The sequence below is a fragment of the Pinus tabuliformis genome, chromosome Q (assembly GCF_031772625.1).
Source record: "Pinus tabuliformis cultivar Carrire ecotype Pingquan chromosome Q, CPIR1, whole genome shotgun sequence".
Lineage (NCBI taxonomy): Eukaryota > Viridiplantae > Streptophyta > Pinopsida > Pinales > Pinaceae > Pinus > Pinus tabuliformis.
The window spans coordinates 1241615400-1241636734 of record NC_142296.1 but is presented as its reverse complement, the minus strand read 5'-3'; the positions used below and the strand labels follow the sequence as shown (position 1 = coordinate 1241636734).

The window sequence follows — 21335 nt, the reverse complement described above, 5'->3', positions numbered from 1 at the left end:
TGATGGATCAATTCTTCCTCTCTACAACCTCATTTTTTTGTGGGTTGTACAAAACAATCAACTCCCTTTTGATTTTTTCCTTTCTGTAGAATCCCTTGAACACCTTGGAGGTATAAGCTCCCCCATTGTCCAATCTAAAGATTTTGATCTTATCCCCTATCTAGTTTGCAACTAGAGCTTTGAACTCCTAAAACTTGCTAAAGTCCCACTGCTTGGTCTTTAGGAAGTAGATCCAAATCTTGTAAAAGAAGTTATCAAGGAAACATATTGCATGCTTCCTACAATTGATGTTACTGACATCAATCCACAAACATCTAAATGTACTAGGTCTAGAATGCCCTTAGCCCTATGCCCGTTGCTTGGGAAAGCATCATTGGCATTTTTGCAAAACGTGCACCCTCTGCATACACCATGTTGCTCAATATTGTAACTTTGAAAGATCTTCAACTATCTTCCTTAAAATAGGCAATTTGGTGTGATGCAAGTGCTTCATCCACTTATGCCACAACTTGCAAAAGCTATCACTATTATGCATGAGTTTGCTAACCAGAGCAAGAAACCCGACTCATGGCCGGTTAGGACCAGTTAGGTACCAAAGCGGTCGGCTTTGGTACCAAACCATCTGGTTTGGTATCTGATTGGCAGGGTTTGTACATAACTGGCCCCCCTTGGAATAAGCATGCACTAGTTCTGAACTTCTGAAACAAAAGACTTGTTGTTGGTGAGAGGGATAGCAAGTCTAAATTGTCCACTCAGACTCCTTGGGATCAATTCCCAAGGGACAAATTTGATAACAAATAGCCTAGTGAGAAAGACATTGTTATGGTGTTCCAGCTTATGAGCTTACTTATTGATAAAGAGGGGCATGTATTTAGTATATATTGATAAATAGGCAAGCCAAGACCACTGTGCAACCCTCATCAAAATGTTACACATACTCTTGATTATTAGAAATAATGAGGGTTATGCATGTCATATTGATGCAATTATTGAATTATTTACAGATAAATAGGTAAGTTGTGTCTATAGAAGGGGAAACATTAATTATGGCAATAGTTTGACCTTTACTCCCATTATTTGTACTCCACAAGACGAATAAGTTATGCCAAACTCTGGGAATTTTTCTACCATTTGGTTCTTATTCTTTCAGCATGACCTATTACAATCTATTGGTTATACTATTTATGTTTGATGTGTCTATGTATGTTCTAACAAATATGTCTCATAATTAGAAGACTCACCAACACTTGCCATAACTTGGCAAGTCAACTCGGCTTAACCTAGTGCTGGTTGAGTTGACCATCCTCACCAAGACTCACTAGTTGTGTAGCACTCACTAATTATAGGGAAACTCAATGAGTTATTATCAAGCAATCAAGTTAATGTGGAAGCCTGAGTTTGATGAGTGATCATGTTGATCAATGATTTGTAGTAGGCTAGTGGCCTAGCAACTTGAGTTGTAGCATTGTTTTTGGACTCTAGAGGCCATTTAGAGCCTCATTGCTTATGTATTTTGTTGATGATATGTAGTGCACTCGGTGCCATTTTGATATATGCACCCTTACATGGTATACAGATGAGCAGATTTTGCATATTTTTCTCTATTGATTTGGAATTATGGTTTGTAATCTTAAAAATCCTTTTTTCATTAAAAATTAATTATTTTATGTATTTTTTTCAATTCTAGTTTATTGAATCCGGTTCAATCCGATTTGATCTGGTTCCAGTTTAAATCCTGGTTAGATAGGTGATCGATTCAAAACTCGGTTCCGGTTTTAAAACTATGTTATTATGTTGTGTGTGGAGCATGATTGTACAGAGGTCTTTGTTTCAGCCGGATGTATACCCCAGGAAATTTGTACACCCCTCCACGCGAGGGGGGGGGGTGCGGGGGGGACAAGCCGGGGGGCCGATCCCCCCCCGACTGGGGGGTCCGGGGGCCAGTGGTCCCCCGGCTGGGGCTCGGGGGCAGCGCCCCCGAAGCTAAAAACAAATGTAAAATTGCCTTGTAAAAGTATAGTAATTTCTAGTCAATCTGGGCCATTCATTAGGCAAATGATCTGACGGTAGAACTTACGTTTAGTTTAGGGTTTTTTGCCCTAGAAGGCAACCCCTCTCTTTGTATGAGGGTATTGTATTGGAGGTTGAGATATAGATGTGTATTGTGTGAGCGAGAAACAAAGAGGTGAGACTGTGAGAGAAAACAGAGGATATTACAGCAGATTTGTTGTAGGTTGTGTCTCTTCATTTTGCTGGATAATAGAAAGGAAGGACTGGTTGTTCGGGGTGGACGTAGCCCAAACTAGGTGAACCACGTATATCTGTGTCTCTCTTGTTTTGTGCGTTTTCTGTGTTTATATTTCTGCAATATTTTATGTGTTCCATTGCTCCGTAATATATAATTTTCTAACAGCTGGTATCAGAGCCGAAGGTCTATTTGGCTGATAAACTCGCAGGAAAGAAGGGTTCCTGGTTCGAGTGGGAGCAATGGCGGAAGATGGTAAGTTTAGGGTCGAGAAATTTAACGGCCAGAACTTCTCGCTGTGGAAGATGCAGATGGAAGATTATCTGTATCAGAAAGATCTATACCTACCATTGGGCGGAAAAACAAAGATGTCGACGGGTATGAAAGACGAAGAATGGAACCTTCTCGATAGAAAGGCACTCGGAACAATACGGTTGTGCCTTGCTGCGTCAGTCGCCTTCAACATTTCGAAGGAAAACACGACAGAGGGTTTGATGCAGACGTTGTCGAAACTATATGAAAAACCCTCGGCCTCAAACAAACTATTTCTTATGAAACGGTTATTTAATATGAATATGTCGGAAGGTGGATCTATTGCAAACCATTTAAATGATTTTAATACAGTTACAAGTCAATTAAGTTCTGTAGGGGTAAACTTTGATGATGAAGTTAGAGCTCTGTTATTCTTGTGCTCATTACCAGAAAATTGGAATGGTTTGGTAATGGCCATTAGTAACTCCGTTTCTGGATCTAGTACTTTAAAGTTTGATGATGTTGTCGGTGCTATCCTTAGCGAGGAAATGCGACGGAAAAGCTCCGGTGAGACATCGGGAAATGCTTTGAGTGCAGAGTCTAGAGGAAGAAAAATGGAAAGAGGAAAGAGCTCAGAATATCGCAGTAAATCAAGGAAAGGCAGATCCAAGTCCAGATCGGGGATAGTGTGCTGGAAATGTGGAAAGAAAGGGCACCTAAAGAAAGACTGTAGATCTCGGAAGGGAAAAGAAGGAGATGCACAGCAAGAAAACAATCATGAAGCAAATGTGACAAGTGAGGTGTTACAAGATGCTTTGATTCTTTCTTTCGAAAATATTACTGATTCCTGGGTGGTAGATTCAGGGGCTTCATTCCATGCCACACCTGATAAGAAATACTTTCATGACTATGTTCAAGGAGATTTTGGACAAGTTCGTCTGGGTGATGATAAACCCTGTAAAATCGTTGGAATGGGTAAGGTTCTTGTAAAACAGCAGAATGGAAACCAATGGCTATTAAAGGAGGTAAGGCATGTTCCAGATCTAAAGAAAAATCTGATTTCAACAGGGCAGTTAGGCGGTGAAGGTTGTGTGACAACTTTCACAGATAAAGCTTGGAAGGTCACCAAAGGAACCCTGGTAATAGAAAAAGGCGAAAAGGTTGGTACATTGTATTTATGCAATGGTATTTATAACTCTGTTAATGCTTTAACTTCCAAAAGAGCAGATGCAGCATTATGGCATCATAGGCGCGGACACATGAGTGAAAAGGGGATGAAGATTCTTCACTCAAGGAATTTGTTGCCAAGTTTGAAGAATGTTGATTTGGACTTCTGTGAGAATTGCATTTATGGAAAACATAAGAGAGTCAGATTTCTCAGAGTTGGGAAAGAAAAGAAGAATGAAAAAATTAGAGCTTGTGCATACAGATGTATGGGGACCTGCTCAGGTATCATCTCTCGGTGGCTCTCGTTATTATGTTACTTTTATTGATGATGCAACTAGAAAAACTTTGATTTATTATATTAAGAATAAATCTGATGTATTTGATACTTTCAAGAAATGGAAAGCTTTGGTTGAGATTGAGACAGGAAAGAAATTGAAGTGTCTTAGATCAGACAATGGAGGTGAATATTGCAGCAAAGAGTTTGATAGGTATTGTTCAGAACATGGAATTCGCAGAGAGAAGACAGTTCCAAGAACACCACAAGAAAATGGTGTGTCAGAAAGGATGAACAGAACAATCATGGAGCGTGCAAGGTGCATGAGATTGCATGCAGGATTGCCTTTACAGTTTTGGGCAGATGTTGTAGATACTGTTGTTTATCTAATAAACAGAGGGCCTTCAAGTTCCTTGGATGGTGGTGTTCCGGAGGAAGCATGGACAGGTGAAAAGGTAAACTACTCTTTTTTAAAGCCTTTTGGTTGTGAGGCCTTTGTCCATATTGATAAAGAAAATAGAACAAAGCTTGAGGCAAAGTCAAAGAAATGTACCTTTATTGGATATGGTGTTAATGATTTTGGTTATCGCTTATATGATTACGAAAATCACAAAATCATTATGAGCAAAGATGTAATATTCAATGAAAAGGTCTTGTATAAGAATCAGTTGCAGGAAAAGAAACAAGAAAAAGAAAACAAGGAATATGCAGTTCTTAATGAAATCACTGAAAAGATAAAGGTGCCTGAAAATAATAATAATCAACAACAACAACCACCACAACAGCAACAGGCACCCCAAACACCTGAAAGTGGTGTTAGAAGGTCTACCAGGATAAGTAGACCCCCTGAACGATACTCTCCTTCATTATATTATTTATTGTTGACTGATTCTGGTGAACCCGAATGTTATGAAGAAGCAATGCAGGTTGAAAGCAGGAAGAAGTGGGAGGTAGCCATGGAAGAAGAGATGGACTCCTTAATGCATAACCAGACTTGGGATTTAGTCAGGTTGCCTGAAGGAAAAACTACATTGAAGAATAAATGGGTTTACAGGCTGAAGGAAGAAGATGGAGGAAAACAGAGGTACAAAGCTAGACTTGTGGTAAAGGGGTTTGCACAGAAGAAAGGTATTGATTTTGATGAAATATTTTCTCCTGTTGTTAAAATGACTTCAATAATAACTATTTTAAGTCTTGTAGCAGCGGAAGATTTGCATCTTGAGCAGTTAGATGTAAAGACAGCCTTTCTCCATGGGGATTTGGAGGAAGAGATATATATGCAGCAGCCACAAGGATATGAGGTGAAAGGGAAGGAGAAACTAGTGTGCAGGTTGAAGAAGAGCTTGTATGGCTTAAAACAGGCTCCAAGGCAGTGGTATCTAAAATTTGACAGGTTTATGTCTGAACAAGGTTATACTAGATGTCACTCTGATCATTGTGTTTATCTGAAAAAACAAAATGATGGCAGCTATATTATATTGTTATTGTATGTGGATGACATGCTTGTAGCAGGATCTAACATGCAGGAAATAAATTTACTCAAAAGAAAATTGGCAAATTCATTTGCAATGAAGGATTTGGGAGCTGCAAAACAAATCCTTGGTATGAGAATCACTAGAGACAGGAAAAATCGCAAATTAACATTGTCTCAAAATGAGTACATACAAAAGGTGTTGAAAAGATTTAATATGCACAATGCAAAACCAGTGAGTACACCTTTTGCTAGCCATTTCAAACTTAGTAAGAAAATGTGCCCAAAGACCCAAGAAGACATGGATTATATGTCTAAAGTTCCATATGCATCAGCAGTGGGAAGCTTAATGTATGCAATGGTCTGCACAAGGACTGATATTGCACATGCAGTGGGAGTTGTAAGCAGGTACATGAACAATCCAGGAAAGGAACATTGGATGGCAGTGAAATGGATTCTCAGATATTTGAAAGGTACCACAAATCAAGCATTATGCTTTGGTGGTGCAAACATTTCTCTACAGGGATATGTTGATGCAGATATGGCAGGTGACAGGGATAACAGGAGGAGCACTATAGGATATGTATTTACTATTGGTGGAACAGCTGTCAGTTGGATTTCAAAAATCCAAAGTGTTGTTGCACTTTCAACAACAGAAGCAGAGTATGTTGCTGCTACACAGGCTAGTAAAGAAATGATTTGGTTACAAAGGTTTATGGGTGAATTGGGTAAGGAGCATGATATGGGCACGTTATACAGTGATAGCCAAATTTCCATTCATCTTGCAAAGAACTCAGCATTTCATTTTAGGACTAAACACATACAGCTCAAGTACCATTTCATACGATCAGTGTTGGAACATGGAGAGTTGAAGCTGGAAAAGATACACACTAGCCAGAATCCTGCAAATATGCTAACAAAAGTTGTAACCAGGGAGAAACTGAGAATATGCTCAGTTTCAATTGGTCTTCAAAGATGACGATGAAGATGAGAAACAGCCAGGTCCAAAGAGGAGTCATTGTCCAGCAAATGAAGCAGCGGTGGAGTTTCTACAATCATTCTCCAAGTGGGAGATTGTTGTGTGTGGAGCATGATTGTTAAAAGGTCTTTGTTTCAGCCGGATGTATACCCTAGGAAGTTTGTACACCCCTCCACGCGGGGGGGTGCAACGGGGACTTGTCCCCCCCGCAGGGGTCCGGGGGGGATGGGGGGTCCGGGGGCCAGCAGTCCCCCGGTGGGGCTCGGGGGCAGCGCACCCGAAGCTAAAAACAAATGTAAAATTGCCTTGTAAAAGTATAGTAATTTCTAGTCAATCTGGGCCGTTCATTAGGCAGATGATCTGACGGTAGAACTTATGTTTAGTTTAGGGTTTTTTGCCCTAGAAGGCAACCCCTCTCTTTGTATGAGGGTATTGTATTGGAGGCTGAGATATAGATGTGTATTCTGTGAGCAAGAAACATAGAGGTGAGACTGTGAGAGAAAACAGAGGATATTACAGCGGATTTGCTGTAGGTTGTGTCTCTTCATTTTGCTGGATAATAGAAAGGAAGGACTGGCTGTTCGGGGTGGACGTAGCCCAAACTGGGTGAACCACGTATATATGTGTCTCTCTTGTTTTGTGCGTTTTCTGTGTTTATATTTCTGCAATATTTTATGTGTTCCATTGCTCCGTAATATATAATTTTCTAACATATTATGCATATTGCACCAAGCCTAGAAAAATTTTACCCCACAACCTAGACAAATTACTTTCTCTAACCCCTATTACCTAAAGTTGTATATGGACTAAATTCCTTCAATCTAATGAGGTATCAATCATAATCAACATGACATTTGAACTATCATCAAAAATAGTAGCAAATGGGTTGCCCTGGCTACTTAAAGTCAACCTCCAAATCAAGCACATAATCAAAGTTGAAAAAATGGGGCATTACACTTTGAAATTTTCTTTTCATACTAATTCAATAATTGGCATTGTTGCAGCAAAATCTAGCACCTAGTGCAAAGCCTCACTAAGTGACCTAGCCAATGTGCAATATATGGGAGTGTCACCACTGTTACCCTAGTAACTTATCCCCTTATTTTAGTGATGGGCAAAATCTAACACAAATGGAAGCTTCCTTGGTAGGGTTGGGATCAAGTAACCAAAGGGACTTAAGCTAAGTGACCCCTAAGGATCCTACAATGAAAATCCACTAGATATAAGTATAACAAATTAGGGTTTGAGGAGGATGAAAAGGTATTTTCTAGATTTGGGTTCAAGGGAGCTATGAGTCAATCTGAAGGCTATGGTTGACCTATGGATACTCAAATAGGTTTCTCAAACACACCAAACAAGGAAATACTCAAAATTATCATAAACTAGGGTTTAAATCAGCAAATTGCAGCAATACAATAGTTTGACAGCAGTAAATCTAACTCATAAAATTATGAATAATCAACATAAAATGAACGCTAAATTGAAGAGTAAACTAAGAACTAAGTTACAGCAATTTTTGACAATTAGTAAGGCATATAGAAGGCTATAGCACATAAAACCTTGACGTCTGCCCTAGAAAATGGCTGAAAATGCATGTAAAAAAACAACTATACTTATCCAATACACATTTCAACTATCTTTAACCCTAGGATATGGATCTGAAAATGTCATTAAATGCTGAAAATGTAAGGTTTTTCTATAAATTAAACCCTTATATAGCAACAACAACAAAAATGAATTTTGTTAATTTATATGAATGCCACGTGAGATGGACTAGTGCCTTCTCTATCTATGGCATATGGAATCTAAGATTCAAACAATTCTAGGGTTTCATGGAGTGATAACAAGATCCAAACAAACTAGGACAAATAAATCATCTTTCCCTAGGGTTTGAGATCAAGGCTCTCAAATTGAAGAGAGAAAACTATCTCTATTCCCCAACTACTTGGAAGAAGGATTTAGTTTAACAAGGACAATGAAGCAAATACCAAATAAACTAACTTAGCATATGAGCATTCATCCAATAATATATAATACAAAGATGAAACAAATAAACTAACTTACTCCATCATGCATTATCCAAGATTCACCATAAGCAACCATGAAAAGAGATCACATCATACCACAATTCCACCCAACAAAACTCTCTCAACTAGGCCACCATAGCACATAAGATAGAAGAAGACTAACCAAGATATAAATAATCTCAAGTTGTGACAATAAATCCAAGAGGTGAATCAATCCCCTATATATATGAAGGCAACCAATCGATTTGACCTCTAATTTAGGGTAAAAACCCCTAAAACACATAATCCATGATATAAGGTGGTTAGGTCATCAAGCCGACCCACAAAGATAGACTTTATAATGAAAAAGTGCAATGTATGACTCACAAAAAATTGTCTCATCCCATAACTCAAGTCTCTTCATCTGAAAGTGGCGCCTCATCACCAAAAATCCCTCTAAATCTTAATGTCATGCTCCATAAGCCCATGTCATCATCAAATGTAGCGTATGGGTGATGATATCATCAAGCTAGGGCATAATGTCATAATGGTAGAAGGTGAAAATTTTCCCTCCAAAGGGATCTCAAGTCATCATCATCATCAATCACCATCAAGAGAAAAGAAATGTCCATCAAGAAGGTACAATGCCAACCTAGGGACATCTAGTCAACTCAAGGGCACATCTATTCTGAAAGCAGCATTCAAGGCCAGAAAGTCATGTCCAAGGTCCTAAAGCAAGAGGAGGCTCTAATCATTTGTGCCACGTCATCCTCAAGGTCAAGAGCCCTCAAAGGTGTTCCAAGGTCCTCAAACAAGTGTTTTGCGTCATCATGGAATGTGGTTGGACATCCTCTATGAAATGCTACAGAAGCATCACATCATCCCTCAAGGGAACCCGGCTGCACTTGAACGAACCATCTAAAACATACTCAAGGAATCAAGTGAGATCAACATTAGCAATACTAGACCCATAAGAACATCAAGGTGGACCATATTTAATGTCAAAGCCATCAAAGTACTTCACACAAGTATCACCTTCAAATGTCTAACTATCTTATGACTATATAGAAATTGCCAAATTTAGGTATGGGAGGTTATCATAGGTCCCTATTAGGTGCTTCCAACCCTAAGGGGAGGAACAATTCCTAGGTTGACCCTTTCGAATTATAAGTGTAATGTGATAGGTGTTATGGTAAGGGGTTTACTTAATGAAATGTGTCATAGGTTATGTAAAACCATCATTCATGAGCACCTCTACATAGGGAGATCTTAGCTCCTTGAGTTACTTTCCCTCGCCTTTGTTTTTTCAAGCCCTTGATTTTCCTTTTTCTATGCTTTAATTGCTTGTTTAGCAAGCTTCATTGATTATCATGTGAAAATGATATAATATATAATGATACCAACCCCCTCAAGGCCTTTTTAAGGGAACGGGGTGTCTAAACTCTAGACACGACCTCCAAGGTTACTTTATGGAGATGGAATTATCAAAATTCCTCTTCTTTCAACCACCTTAAAACTCTTTTATGAAATCACCATCGTCTTCAACTCATCAAGAGCTTTCCAACAATATAAATTTCATCAAAATCCAAGCTCTAGACCCAAAGTTATGCCCATCCGAAGAATTACCCTTCTTAGCGCTGCGTCCTCATCTGTACCATTGCCACGTAGCAGATACTTAGCAATGCTTTGGCCCCATGTCACCATTGAACAATGCTACATCAACAACATATGGCTAACATGTGGTAGTCCCTTCCCACATGTCACCTCCACATAGGGCCACGTGTTCACTTAACACGTCAACCCAATGCTCACATCTGGATCTGAAATTTCTAATATTCCCCATTATAATGATTTCTTGGATCTTCAATCTTCCAGATTCATCTAGGCATTTCAGAACTTCCGGATCCGAGATTTTCTTTTTTCCCACTACAGTCAATGAGCAAACCTTCTGGATATCTGAATCCAGGAAATTTCAAAAGTCGCCTTTTAAAAGAAATTTTGTAATTTTGGATCTCTGCTATCTAGAGCTTTTTGCCATCCATGTCACCTCCACATCAACTACCACCTAGTTTTCACATTGACACCGCAGTGCCACTTCGATCGACGTCACCATGCCACACCATAATCTGTCAACATAGATCAAACCTCACCCAAATATCCAGGTTTTTATCTTTCTGGATTTATATAGATCTATCCAGATTTGGAAAAACCCAAAGGGGCTCATTTCACAAAACTCCATATTTCTGGATTTCCACATTCCACATCACCTGCCAAGACAGGTGACATGTCAACCGCCATGTCAACTCATCTACACCACCATACCACATCATTGTGCCACATCAACAACATGTCAACACGCCATGTCATCCAAAACTACCCTATTTGTCATGTCAACATGACACATCATCATGCCACGTCAGCAGTGAGCACCCACCTACCTGTATGATCTGTGAGTGCCCATGTGGGCTCCACATAACTTCTACATGGCCTATTGCACTAGTATTCAGATCTGAGTTTTTCCATAAATCCCCCTTTTCAATTTTTCCAAGTGCTTGGGCTTCTGCTCCTTGACAAACTCCATGCTGTCACTTGACAGATTTCAACCTCGTCTGCTACAATTAACGAAATTTGGATATTATCCCTTAGCAGGTCCTCTTAATGGATCACTAAGCCACCAGGAAAACTAAGAAAGGTCTCCAACAACATAAGGGCAATTCAATTAATGGACCAACAGGCCACCAGTAGAAGAGTCTTCGAAAACTTAAGGCCAATCTGGTTAGCAGACTTCCGTGCTTAAGCCCCTATGTGCTTAATCTCTCAGTCATGGCCCCCACCAACCAATGTGACCAAGGGTCAAGGTTGAAACGCCCAATCCCAAAATTTCTACAAATCAAACCCTGAAATCCAAAGGGTCATCCCTGAAATTCAAAAGCTTCCACTATGCTTCTAAGATTATTTCAAAGGACTGAAACTGCCTCCGACAAGGTAGAAACTTATCCAGTAGTCTTTTGAAGGCTTAGAAGTCTGCAACAGCCTATAAAGACAGTCCAATAACACTGCCACAACCAAGACACTTCTCCAAGGAAGACAAAGAGATGGCCCATGGCCAACTCCACAACTTCACCCAATTACAATGAGATTTTATCCCTCCTTTGGGCTATAAACTTCAAACTTCAGCTCCAAAAACTTACAAATAGGGAGGCCAGCATTTTGGCTTATCTCTTGAGGAAAACAAGGTCCCCATGACTCCTTAACCACATATCTGTAAAATATCTTCTAGAACTAACCCAAACAGGACATTATCCACACTTTACAAGGTCTCCACTCAAGGAAAGACCTCTCAGTCTTTTCATTTCTATTCAGGGATAGAGCACAGTTGTTCCATCCCACTGTTGGCCTAGCAATGGCCAAGCACACTAACAGAATACAAGAAAAGCCTTAGGCTCAAATCAACTTATGCATCATACTTCACAAACCATACATCCAATATTCATCACATGTATCTACCTTAAGGAAAGCCTTTGTTTACAAAGTTCTTTTCTGAAAGAAATAACAGCTAGTACTCGATAAAAATAAAATTTACTTTCAGCTCATCATTGCAACATGCTCAGTAACCCAGCATAGTAACTTTTATGAAACACTGAACAATAATGTCATTTCATTAAAAAATATAGGGTTACACTGTTGCACTTATTTTCGTCCCATTTAGCTTTGCTGGAAATTGAAATGGAGAGCCATTCTCCACCCAACCATAGGCTCAGCTACACTTCAGTTTTCTTGCAGTTGGCAGCCCCCTGACCTAGATTCGATGCCTTGAGAGGAAGTCCCACTCAGGGTTCAACAAGATTCAAATCAAATAGAGGACATGAATGTCACTCTCCTTCACATACAAAAATTATCCCTTTCAACCATGAGCCAGGGCCTGTTAACATTCACAATATGGCCACCACGGGCCTACATAGCAAAAAGGGAGTCCTTCACTAATCCAGCAATTCCTTGATACTTCCCTTTTCTCAGTGCCTTGTGTGCTTAGTTAAAACAAATTATTCAGACAATTATCCAGGCCCTTTAGCTCAGGCTGAAGGTTTCCACACTGGCTTCCTTATCCAAATTCAGTTAAAAATCACAATTCCACACAAGATCATTGTGACTCAAAAGGATTTCAGTCTCCCACATGCAGTTCAGTTTTGTTCCATGGATTATGCCCTTCTTTGCAATTCCTCTGATTATTCGCATATTGCACAACTACCTCTCTATGTTGCCCAATGACACACACTCCACAACATGAGAATTCGAGGTCCCTGCCTTCGGTTGTGTGGTCAATTCAGAAGTCTCTGGATTGGTACGTAGCCCATAGTACATACCTCTAGAACATTTCAATACCATCCCCATTCCTTCCCATAATTGTTGGCAATTAGGTAGTTCAATTACCAAATCAAAAATATGGACATTTAATTCAGGTAAGATAGGAAACTTTCAAAATCCCCTTACAGCTTCCCCTCAGGCATCAGGATCCATATTGGCTGCTCTCTCTTTCAGTTTTCGGCAATATATTAAATAGAATGCATATTACATCTAATAAAGCCTGTCAAGATATCCATGTTGGCCATTTCCAACATTATAAGTCTTAATCACAATTATAAAACATGGGGTTTTAAAAAAGGGTGTTACAATCCCCTCCCCCTCAAAGGAACATCGTCCTCGATGTTTTACAATTCATGGCAAGGACTATTTATAGTAAACATAAATGGATGTGCCTTTTTCATGGCATCCTCCACCTCCCATGTTGCCTCATCCACTCCAAAGTGCTTCCATTGCACCTTGCCCTACGCGATGGCTCGGTTCTAGAGCAGTGTCTCCTTCCTGTCGAGTATGCATTGGGGTTCTGGTTGAAACTCTCCTTTGGGTTCCACCTAGATCATAGCACAATCAATAACATGAGTAGTGTTATATACATACTTTTTAATATAAGATACATGAAACACATCATGGGCATTTATAATAGGGGTTAAAGCAAGTCGGTATGCTACTAAACCCGTTATTTCCATAATCTCAAAAGGTCCATAGTAAAGTGGTAACAACTTAGCACATGTTTTCATTTTTAAGGAACTTCTATTTAGTCTTATCCAGAGATATACATGTTCTACTAGGAATTCCTTGTGAGTTCTATTCCTGTCTGTATAACTCTTTTGTTGATCTTGTGCCACTTTCAGATTTTGCTTACTCTTTATCACTTCCTGCTTCATCTCTTTTAGTATTTCTAGTCCAATGGTGATTTGATCCACTGGGATATCCCAAACATAGTTTTTAAAACCAGAACCGGTGACCGGACCGGTCCACCTAATGAACCGGTTTATCAACCGAAACCGGTCTAACCGAGACTGGTTTGGTCTAAACGAACCGGTTATAATTATATTTAATGAAAAAAAACTTTTTTTAAGATTTAAAACCATGATTCCAAGCCAATAGAGACAAAATATGCAAAGATTGCTCATTTATATACCATGTAAAGGTGAATATATCAAAATGGCACCGAGTGCAATACATATCATCGACAAAATACATAAGCAATGAGGCTCTAAATGGCCTCTAGAGTGCAAAAACAAAGCCTACAAACTATGGGGCCAGTGGCCTACTACAAGACTCCAGTCTAGACTCTACATATATGATAATACTAATACTATAATAGTGATCAACATTATCACTTGAAGTTGAAACTTCTCATGAGTCTCAGTCATCATGATCAAACTCAGTTGGTTGAGTCTCGACTCCCAAACTTTGCAGTCACAAACTTCTTTATTGGTTCAGTGACTTGAGTCTCAAACTTCTAAAGGTATTCTGCCCTAATATGCCCTATTATTTCATTTGGTGCTCCACATGGCTTTACATGGCCTCCTATCCCAGCAAAGTGTTGCTTGAACTTGTTAATACCCCCTCCTTGAATGGATTTTTGGCAATATTTGCAGATCATTTTGCCATCAATCATATCACAATGAGCCCATGCAGTATCTTTGCCTTTTGGAGGCATGATGACTGCCTGGATGGTAGATCATAGAAGTGAGAAGTTTATAACACATAAAAAAAATTAATTCATGGACAGCAGACACATGAGGAATTTTCAAGTGCAAATCCTTACCTGGAAATGCAAACTAGCTTCCTTAGCCTCCTCTTGAAGATGGCAACTCCACTGACAGCTACACACTATCTCCAAAATAGCTCCAACTCCAACTCCAAGATGACTACTTTAGCAAAAACTCAACACTCTCCAAGCTCACAAACAAACTCACAAATACTCCAAAACAGTTGTGTGAGACAAATGAGAGTGAGAGGGGCCTCTTAAAGGCTTGGAGAGGGTGTTTTTGGAGGGAAAACACCCTTAGTTTCCCCCCAAAACCCCTAAAACACAGTCCACATTACACTTTTTGCATTACACGGTGGGCGTGCCTCTAATCGGCTGGTTTAGGATGGAACCGGCCGGTTTGATACAAAACCGGCCGGTTAGCACCGGTTTAGGGCAAATTTTAGCGAAATGGGCGATTGAACCGGGTTTTTTGGCTGGTTTAGACCGGTGACCTTGCTAATCGGCAGGTTAGACCGGTAACTGGTTTTTAAAAATGGTTTGTAAAACTATGATCCCAACCAATTAGAATATTGAATTTTTTGTTATACAGTGCTTCGAATGGACTCATCGTTATTGACTCTTGATAACCATTATTATAAGAAAATTCTACTCGCAGTAGGTAATTTTCCACTTCTTGGGTTGATGCATAACATACACTCTCAGCATATCTTCCAGTATTCTATTCACCCTCTCTATTTATCCATCAATTTGAGGACGATAGGTTGTAATGAATGCTAATTGTGTTTTGTGTTGATTTTGGGTAGCATTGGATGTGCTCTAGCTCTGAAATTTTGTGGAGGGTCTAGAACACATGAGATCTCCAAAACCCATAAATCGTTTGGAGAAATTCCACCTGGATGAGGAGTTATTAAAATAATTAATATTTTTAATGGGTTCCTAAGTCTAAACTTAGGAAAATAAAAATATTAATGGGTATTAATAAAAATATGGGTGAGAAACTTCTAAGTGACGAGGATCAAGTTTGTTTTAATCTTAGCCATTGATTAGGGACTTAATCTCAGTTGTTGATTCATCAACAGGAAAAGTATAAGAGGAGGCTTGAGGGTCAGTTGGAGATACACTTGTGAGATCAGTCATTTCGATTTTTCTAGGGCGACATTCGCTAAGAAAATCAAACAAGTGATCCGTTGCAGCAGAGGGGCAGGGATAGTTGAGGTTGGAGGATCTTCTCCGAGACATCGAATACACAGCAGAGAGAGGCAAAGAGACGCCAAAGGAGGCAGTGCAGACCTAGGGAGGCTGACGTTGGGCCAGGAGAGCCCACGCATTGCTTGACGCAGTGTCAGCGCAGGGGTAGAGCCACCCTCCAGCAAAAGTACGAATTCAGTTGGGGAGTTGCGGGATCAACTGAGAAGGTTGACGCCAGAGCTCCAGGAGGCAAAAGGAGGCAGCGCAGTGCTGACGCAGTGTCCTAGTGTGCTCCACGCAGGCCCACGCAGCTACTGCGAAGGGGCAGCATAGTTGTAGCCGGCGACAGTCAGTCCAGTTGCCGAAACAGAGAGATTTTGCCGAGTGATTTTTCCAGGGACGTTTGTCCAAAAATAACGGTGTCCCTTGTGTATTTGTCTCGTTCTATTTTCAGTTCATGATCTGTATGTATGTGTAGTCTGCAATAGTGTTTTCATCATTGTTTAAATAATTAAATAACTTGTTGAATATAAAAACAAGTAAGAGATGATAAACCAGTGATTGCAGTAGGATTTATGATGTGTAGATTCAGAAATTTTCACATGGTATCAGAGCATTGCAGATCATAGGAGACTGAAGACACCAACCGGGAGATCCAGAGAATTTGCTGCAGAGAAGCAGCTGTCCCAAGTGACAACGATGTTTCAGAGGCAGAGGAGCAGCTACAGGAGTGACGCAGTGCCTGCGTCAGCACTCTGAGCCTGTAGAGGGTGACGTAGTACCCGAGAGGAGCTCACGTAGTGACTGCGTCATCTCTCTAGGCCATCGCAGAACTTGAGAGGCTCAATTCAGTCAGTTGTCGAGGCTAGAGAAGCAGTGCAGATTTGATCAGTGAAGTTGGTGGGACGCTATTGTTGTTGGTGTAGAACAATGTCTGTGGAGACAATGTCGAGGAAGAGGGAGTCACTGCCTTGACAGATTTCTAGCCAAAGAAATCTAGATCCGAGTTGCAGCAGCAAAGGAGGATTGGAGAGGAGTGATTCGACATTTGGCCAGAGGATTTCCATGAAGGAAATCAGGACTCAGAGGGAGTCTAGAGGAGCTTGTTCCTTAGAGGGTTTCTTGCGCCAAAGAAATCCAGTTCCAAGTCTTGTTGGATTAGTAGCAGGAGAGGGAGAAGAGAACCAATCCTATTTTTTGAGCAGAGATGGCAGTCAATGGACTAAGGGATCAAGACAGATTGGATGGAGCATCCAATTTTGTCATCTGGAAGGCCAGGCTCCTGGCAATCTTAGACAAACATCGCATCAAGGACTATGCCTTGAAAGTAGTTGTTGTTCCATTAAAAAAGTACGAAGAGGCCCAAGCGAAGGCCAAGTGCATGATCCTAGACGGGGTCAAAGATCATGTAGTACCACACATTGCTGAGAAGGAAACAGCAAGGGAGATGTGGGAGGCACTGACCACCTTGTACCAGGGCACTTCCGTCCAATGGAAGATGCTATTAGAAAATCAGTTGAGACAGTACCAGATGCAAAAGGGAGAGGTGGGGCGACATGGAGTTGTAGTCGAGAGGACTACATGACGGGCAGGATACTTAAGGTGCCCAAACTCTTGGATCACATACGGTTACGAAAGCCCTTAACCAAAGTAGCAAAATGACGGTTGTTGGTTGGAGCGAGGTGTGATGGAGCAACAGTGGCAGGGCTAGAGTGCCAAAGTCTGAGGCAGCGCAATGGATGTTGTAGCAGTGCGAGAGGCACAGAGAAGTTTGCAACAGCGCAGTAGCAGCAAAGGGTCAGCATAGATTAGCAGCAGAGGTAGCTTCAGCATCATGAGGCATCCAGACTGACCAGCATGTCAGTTTTTGGGTGAAGTTTCAGTTGCTTACTTCTCAACAACTGAGTTGCAATGCAGCAGTTAGCAGTGGTAGTGCTATGGGCAGCATGAGGCAACATTTTGAGAGGGAGTTGTAGTACAGATGTAGCAGTGGCAGTGGCAAAGTCATGGGCAACAGTACAGGAAGCAGCAGTGCAGTGGATGAAGGGCATCAGGCCAAGCATCAGCAGCACAGAGGACTGATGCAGTGGATCAGTGTAGTACTTCTGTTGAGAAGTGTTACTACAACACATTCCTTGCTAAGAGGGAGTGTTGATTTTGGATAGCATCAAATGTGCTCTAACTCCAAAATTTTGTGGAGGGGCTAGAACACATGAGATCTCCAAAACCCAGAAATCGTTTGGAGAAATTCCACCCGGATGAGGAGTTATTAAAATAATTAATATTTTTAATGGGTTCCTAAGTCTAAACTTAGGAAAATAAAAATATTAATGGGTATTAATAAGAATATGGGTGAGAAACTTCTAAGTGACGAGGATCAAGTCTATTTTAATCCTAGTCGTTGATTAGGGACTTAATCTCAATCGTTGACTCATCAACAGGAAAAGTATAAGAGGAGGCTTGAGGGTCAGTTGGAGATACACTTGTGAGATCAGTCAGTTCGATTTTTTTGGGGCGGGGTTTGCTGAGAAAATCAAACAAGTGATCTATTGCAGCAGAGAGGTAGGGATAGTTGAGGTTGGAGGATCTTCTCTGAGACCTCGAATACACAGCAAATAGAGGCAGAGACACACCAGTGGAGGCAGCGCAGACCCAAGGAGACTGACGCTGGCCCAGGAGGGCCCACGCAGTGCCAGCGCAGGGTAGAGCCACCTCTAGGAGAAATCTGAATTCAGTCGAGGAGCCATGGATCAGCTGAGAAGGCCGACGTCAGAGCTCCAGGAGGCAGAAGGAGGCAACGCAGTGCCGACGCAGTGTCCCAGTGTGCTACACGCAAGCCCAAACAACTAATATGAAGGGGCAACGCAACTGTAGCCAGGGACAGTTAGTCTAATTGCCGGAACGAAGAGATTTTGTCGGGTGAAGTGAGGTAATCTCACATAGGTTTCTGCCATTATAATTTTATCTCTGTAACTGGATAGCTGAGAGGGCATCTAGAGTTGTATTCAAAACTACTTCTTAAAAATAGAAAACCCTCAGAGTTGTTGCACCAGTTCCCGCATTGGTTTTTTTCCGGGGACGTTTGTCCAAAAATAACGGTATCCCTTGTGTATTTGTCTCTTTCTATTTTCAATTCATGAACTATATGTATGTGTAGTCTGCAATAGTGTTTTCATCGTTGTTTAAATAATTAAATAACTTGTTGAATGTAAAAACAAGTAGGAGATGATAAACCAGTGATTGCAGCAGGAATTTTGATGTGTAGATTCAGAATATTTTCACATTTTGTTGACGAGGCAAAATGTATTGGCAACAACAAGGGGATCTCCCTAGTGTGAAGTCCCAATTAGACCTCACACCATTTGGAATAGGAGTCCCATCCGATATGTGGGCATAGCTACGACCATGTTTGTTTTCTAATCTCAAGTGAGGCGAGATCTAATCTCCGCCATCAATCACTTTGACATTACAGTTAGGGTTAGTGTTTTAGCTCAATGTAAAGTTATAAAAGCAAGGCTAGGGAGAAGGAGGACACACCATACAGTGGCACTAGCCTCAGGAGGAGGAGTGTGATACTCCGGAGTGTCAGGTCCGAGGAAGTACGAGAGGGAGCCTGGAGATCCAGATTTGCCAAGGAGATCGAGCACTGATCTAGGCCATATATGCTGATCAGATCCAAGGCATTTGTATTTTTGTATTTTCTCAGTTGGGCCATTTTCCCAGGACAGGAGCCCAAGTAAGTTCCGAAGTTATTTTAATGATGAACTGTGATTGGGAAGAAATATGTTTGTGTCATATGTGATTGAGATTGGTTGTGTAATTGTGCTTTCGCTAAATATTTTGTTAGGAACCTAGTTGTCTATTTATTCAGGTGTTTTATGCTAGGAATTAAATGCCAAGTGTTGGGTTCTAAAAACTAACACGGTTTAAGAGCTAGAAAGTTGAAAGTTAATCTCGGTATCATGGATGCTAGGGTTTGTATCGGATTGTTGGCCCAAGTTCGATTGTGATTGTGCAAAGGCGAGAAATTTTTTTTAAACAAGAGTCGAAGTAAATCAGCGAATCATGCAAAGGTCAAAATTCTTTTTTGAGGCACGAGTTATTAAAAAAACAAAATGAAAAGAAGGTATCTAGGCCACCAAGGCCAAAGGCCTGTAAGCAGGCCCACCTAGAAAGAACGCATCAGGGAGGCTGAGAACTGGCGACAAGCAACAGGGTAAGGAGGCACAACGGTGGCACAATTGCAAGACCTGGTCGGCTGCTAAGAGATCGAACACGACCGCTATAGGTGAATGTGCGCAAGGGTTGAAGGTCGATTGGCCAAGCAAGACTGCAAAGGGTAAACTGTCGGACGTAGGAAGTAGGGTTGCAGGGGACTATTAAAATTAGGCAAGGTCGGGACAAATTTCCCCTAAGGGAAACCCTAAGCCCCATATGAAGCCCTTCGTACCAAAGGAAGAATTATAAAATAAAATTATTTGGGCAAATATTTATATGAAGGTTCTGGAGATATAAAAATTAATTAATCCAAAATTTGAAGATTTCCCTCCATATTATAAAGTCGTCCTTAGTAAAATGAAAGGGTTTCAATTAGTATATATAGGGTCCAATGGTAGCTCAAGATCATAATCGAACGATTTAATTTTTCGAGGTTCGCTTATTTGCATAGCTCTGAGATTTATCGATTGTCACGGTTGGGTTTCGCATAAGGGTTATGACAAGACTCTCGCTGGACATTAATCTTTTGTCACTCTGTAATTACATGCTCTCAATAAAGATGCTTTATCTTAGGATTGTATATTCTCGGCTATACAATGCTCCGCATCAAGACATATACTTTATCAATCTCGCTCTTTATGATCTCGGTTTTGCTCACCATAATAATACTTTGTTGGCTTATACTCGCACATACCTATGGCCCGACTATATGACATATTTGACTCAATCCGCCTGATGGCACGATGTCACAATGGCTTAGCCTACCCGACGACATGATGGCCCAATGGCCCAGTCCACACGATGGCTCAATCTGCCCAACAGCACGATGGCCCGATGGCTCAGTCCACATGATGGCTCAGTTTGCCCGATGGCATGATGGCCCAGTCCACATGATTGCATGATGGCCCAGTTCGCCCGATGGCCTGATGGCTCAGTCTGCCTGATAGCGTGATGGCTTAGTTCGTCTAACAGCATGATGGCATGATGGCCAAGTTCGCCTGATGGCACGATGGCCCGATGGCTTAGTCTGCCTGACAGCATGATGGCCCAGTAAACACGATGGCCAAGTGACTCAGTCCGCACAACAGCACATTAGCCCGATGGCTCAGTCTACACGATGACATGATGGCACGGCTCTTCAGCACAATGGCTATCTAACTAATGACACAATGTCACAATGGCCCATCTTCTAGATGGCATGTTAGTATAGATTCTCTGCTCATACGATGGTATGGTCTTTGTCCTAGGTACATCGCATGTGTACCACTATCTTGACACAACGCTTCTGTATTATAGTCTTGGCACAATGTATTACAATTTTGGCATCAATCTTGGCATCAGATATGCATTATAGTATCGACAAATGGTCTCGCTTTGATAAGTGGATGGATATGATAACAGTTTTTGGTCTATGGATATAACAATAGTCTTTGGTCCATGTATATCAATATGT

The 21335-nt window shown here is 40.9% G+C and overlaps 1 protein-coding gene across 3 annotated transcripts in view; it reads right to left on the bottom strand.

Moving 5' to 3' along the window:
* The window catches only part of LOC149224308 (uncharacterized), a 119879-nt gene that overhangs the window by 33752 nt on the left and 64792 nt on the right, over positions 1-21335 (bottom strand). The window contains exon 2 of one of the 3 annotated variants that reach the window (XM_089383520.1): positions 12989-13307. The exons of the other annotated variants lie outside the window; for them this stretch is intronic. Coding sequence (XP_089239646.1) covers positions 13186-13307 — 122 coding nt within the window. The 3' untranslated portion in view covers positions 12989-13185. Of the gene's footprint in view, positions 1-12988; positions 13308-21335 lie in introns of those variants that run through there. 3 annotated transcript variants of the gene reach the window in all.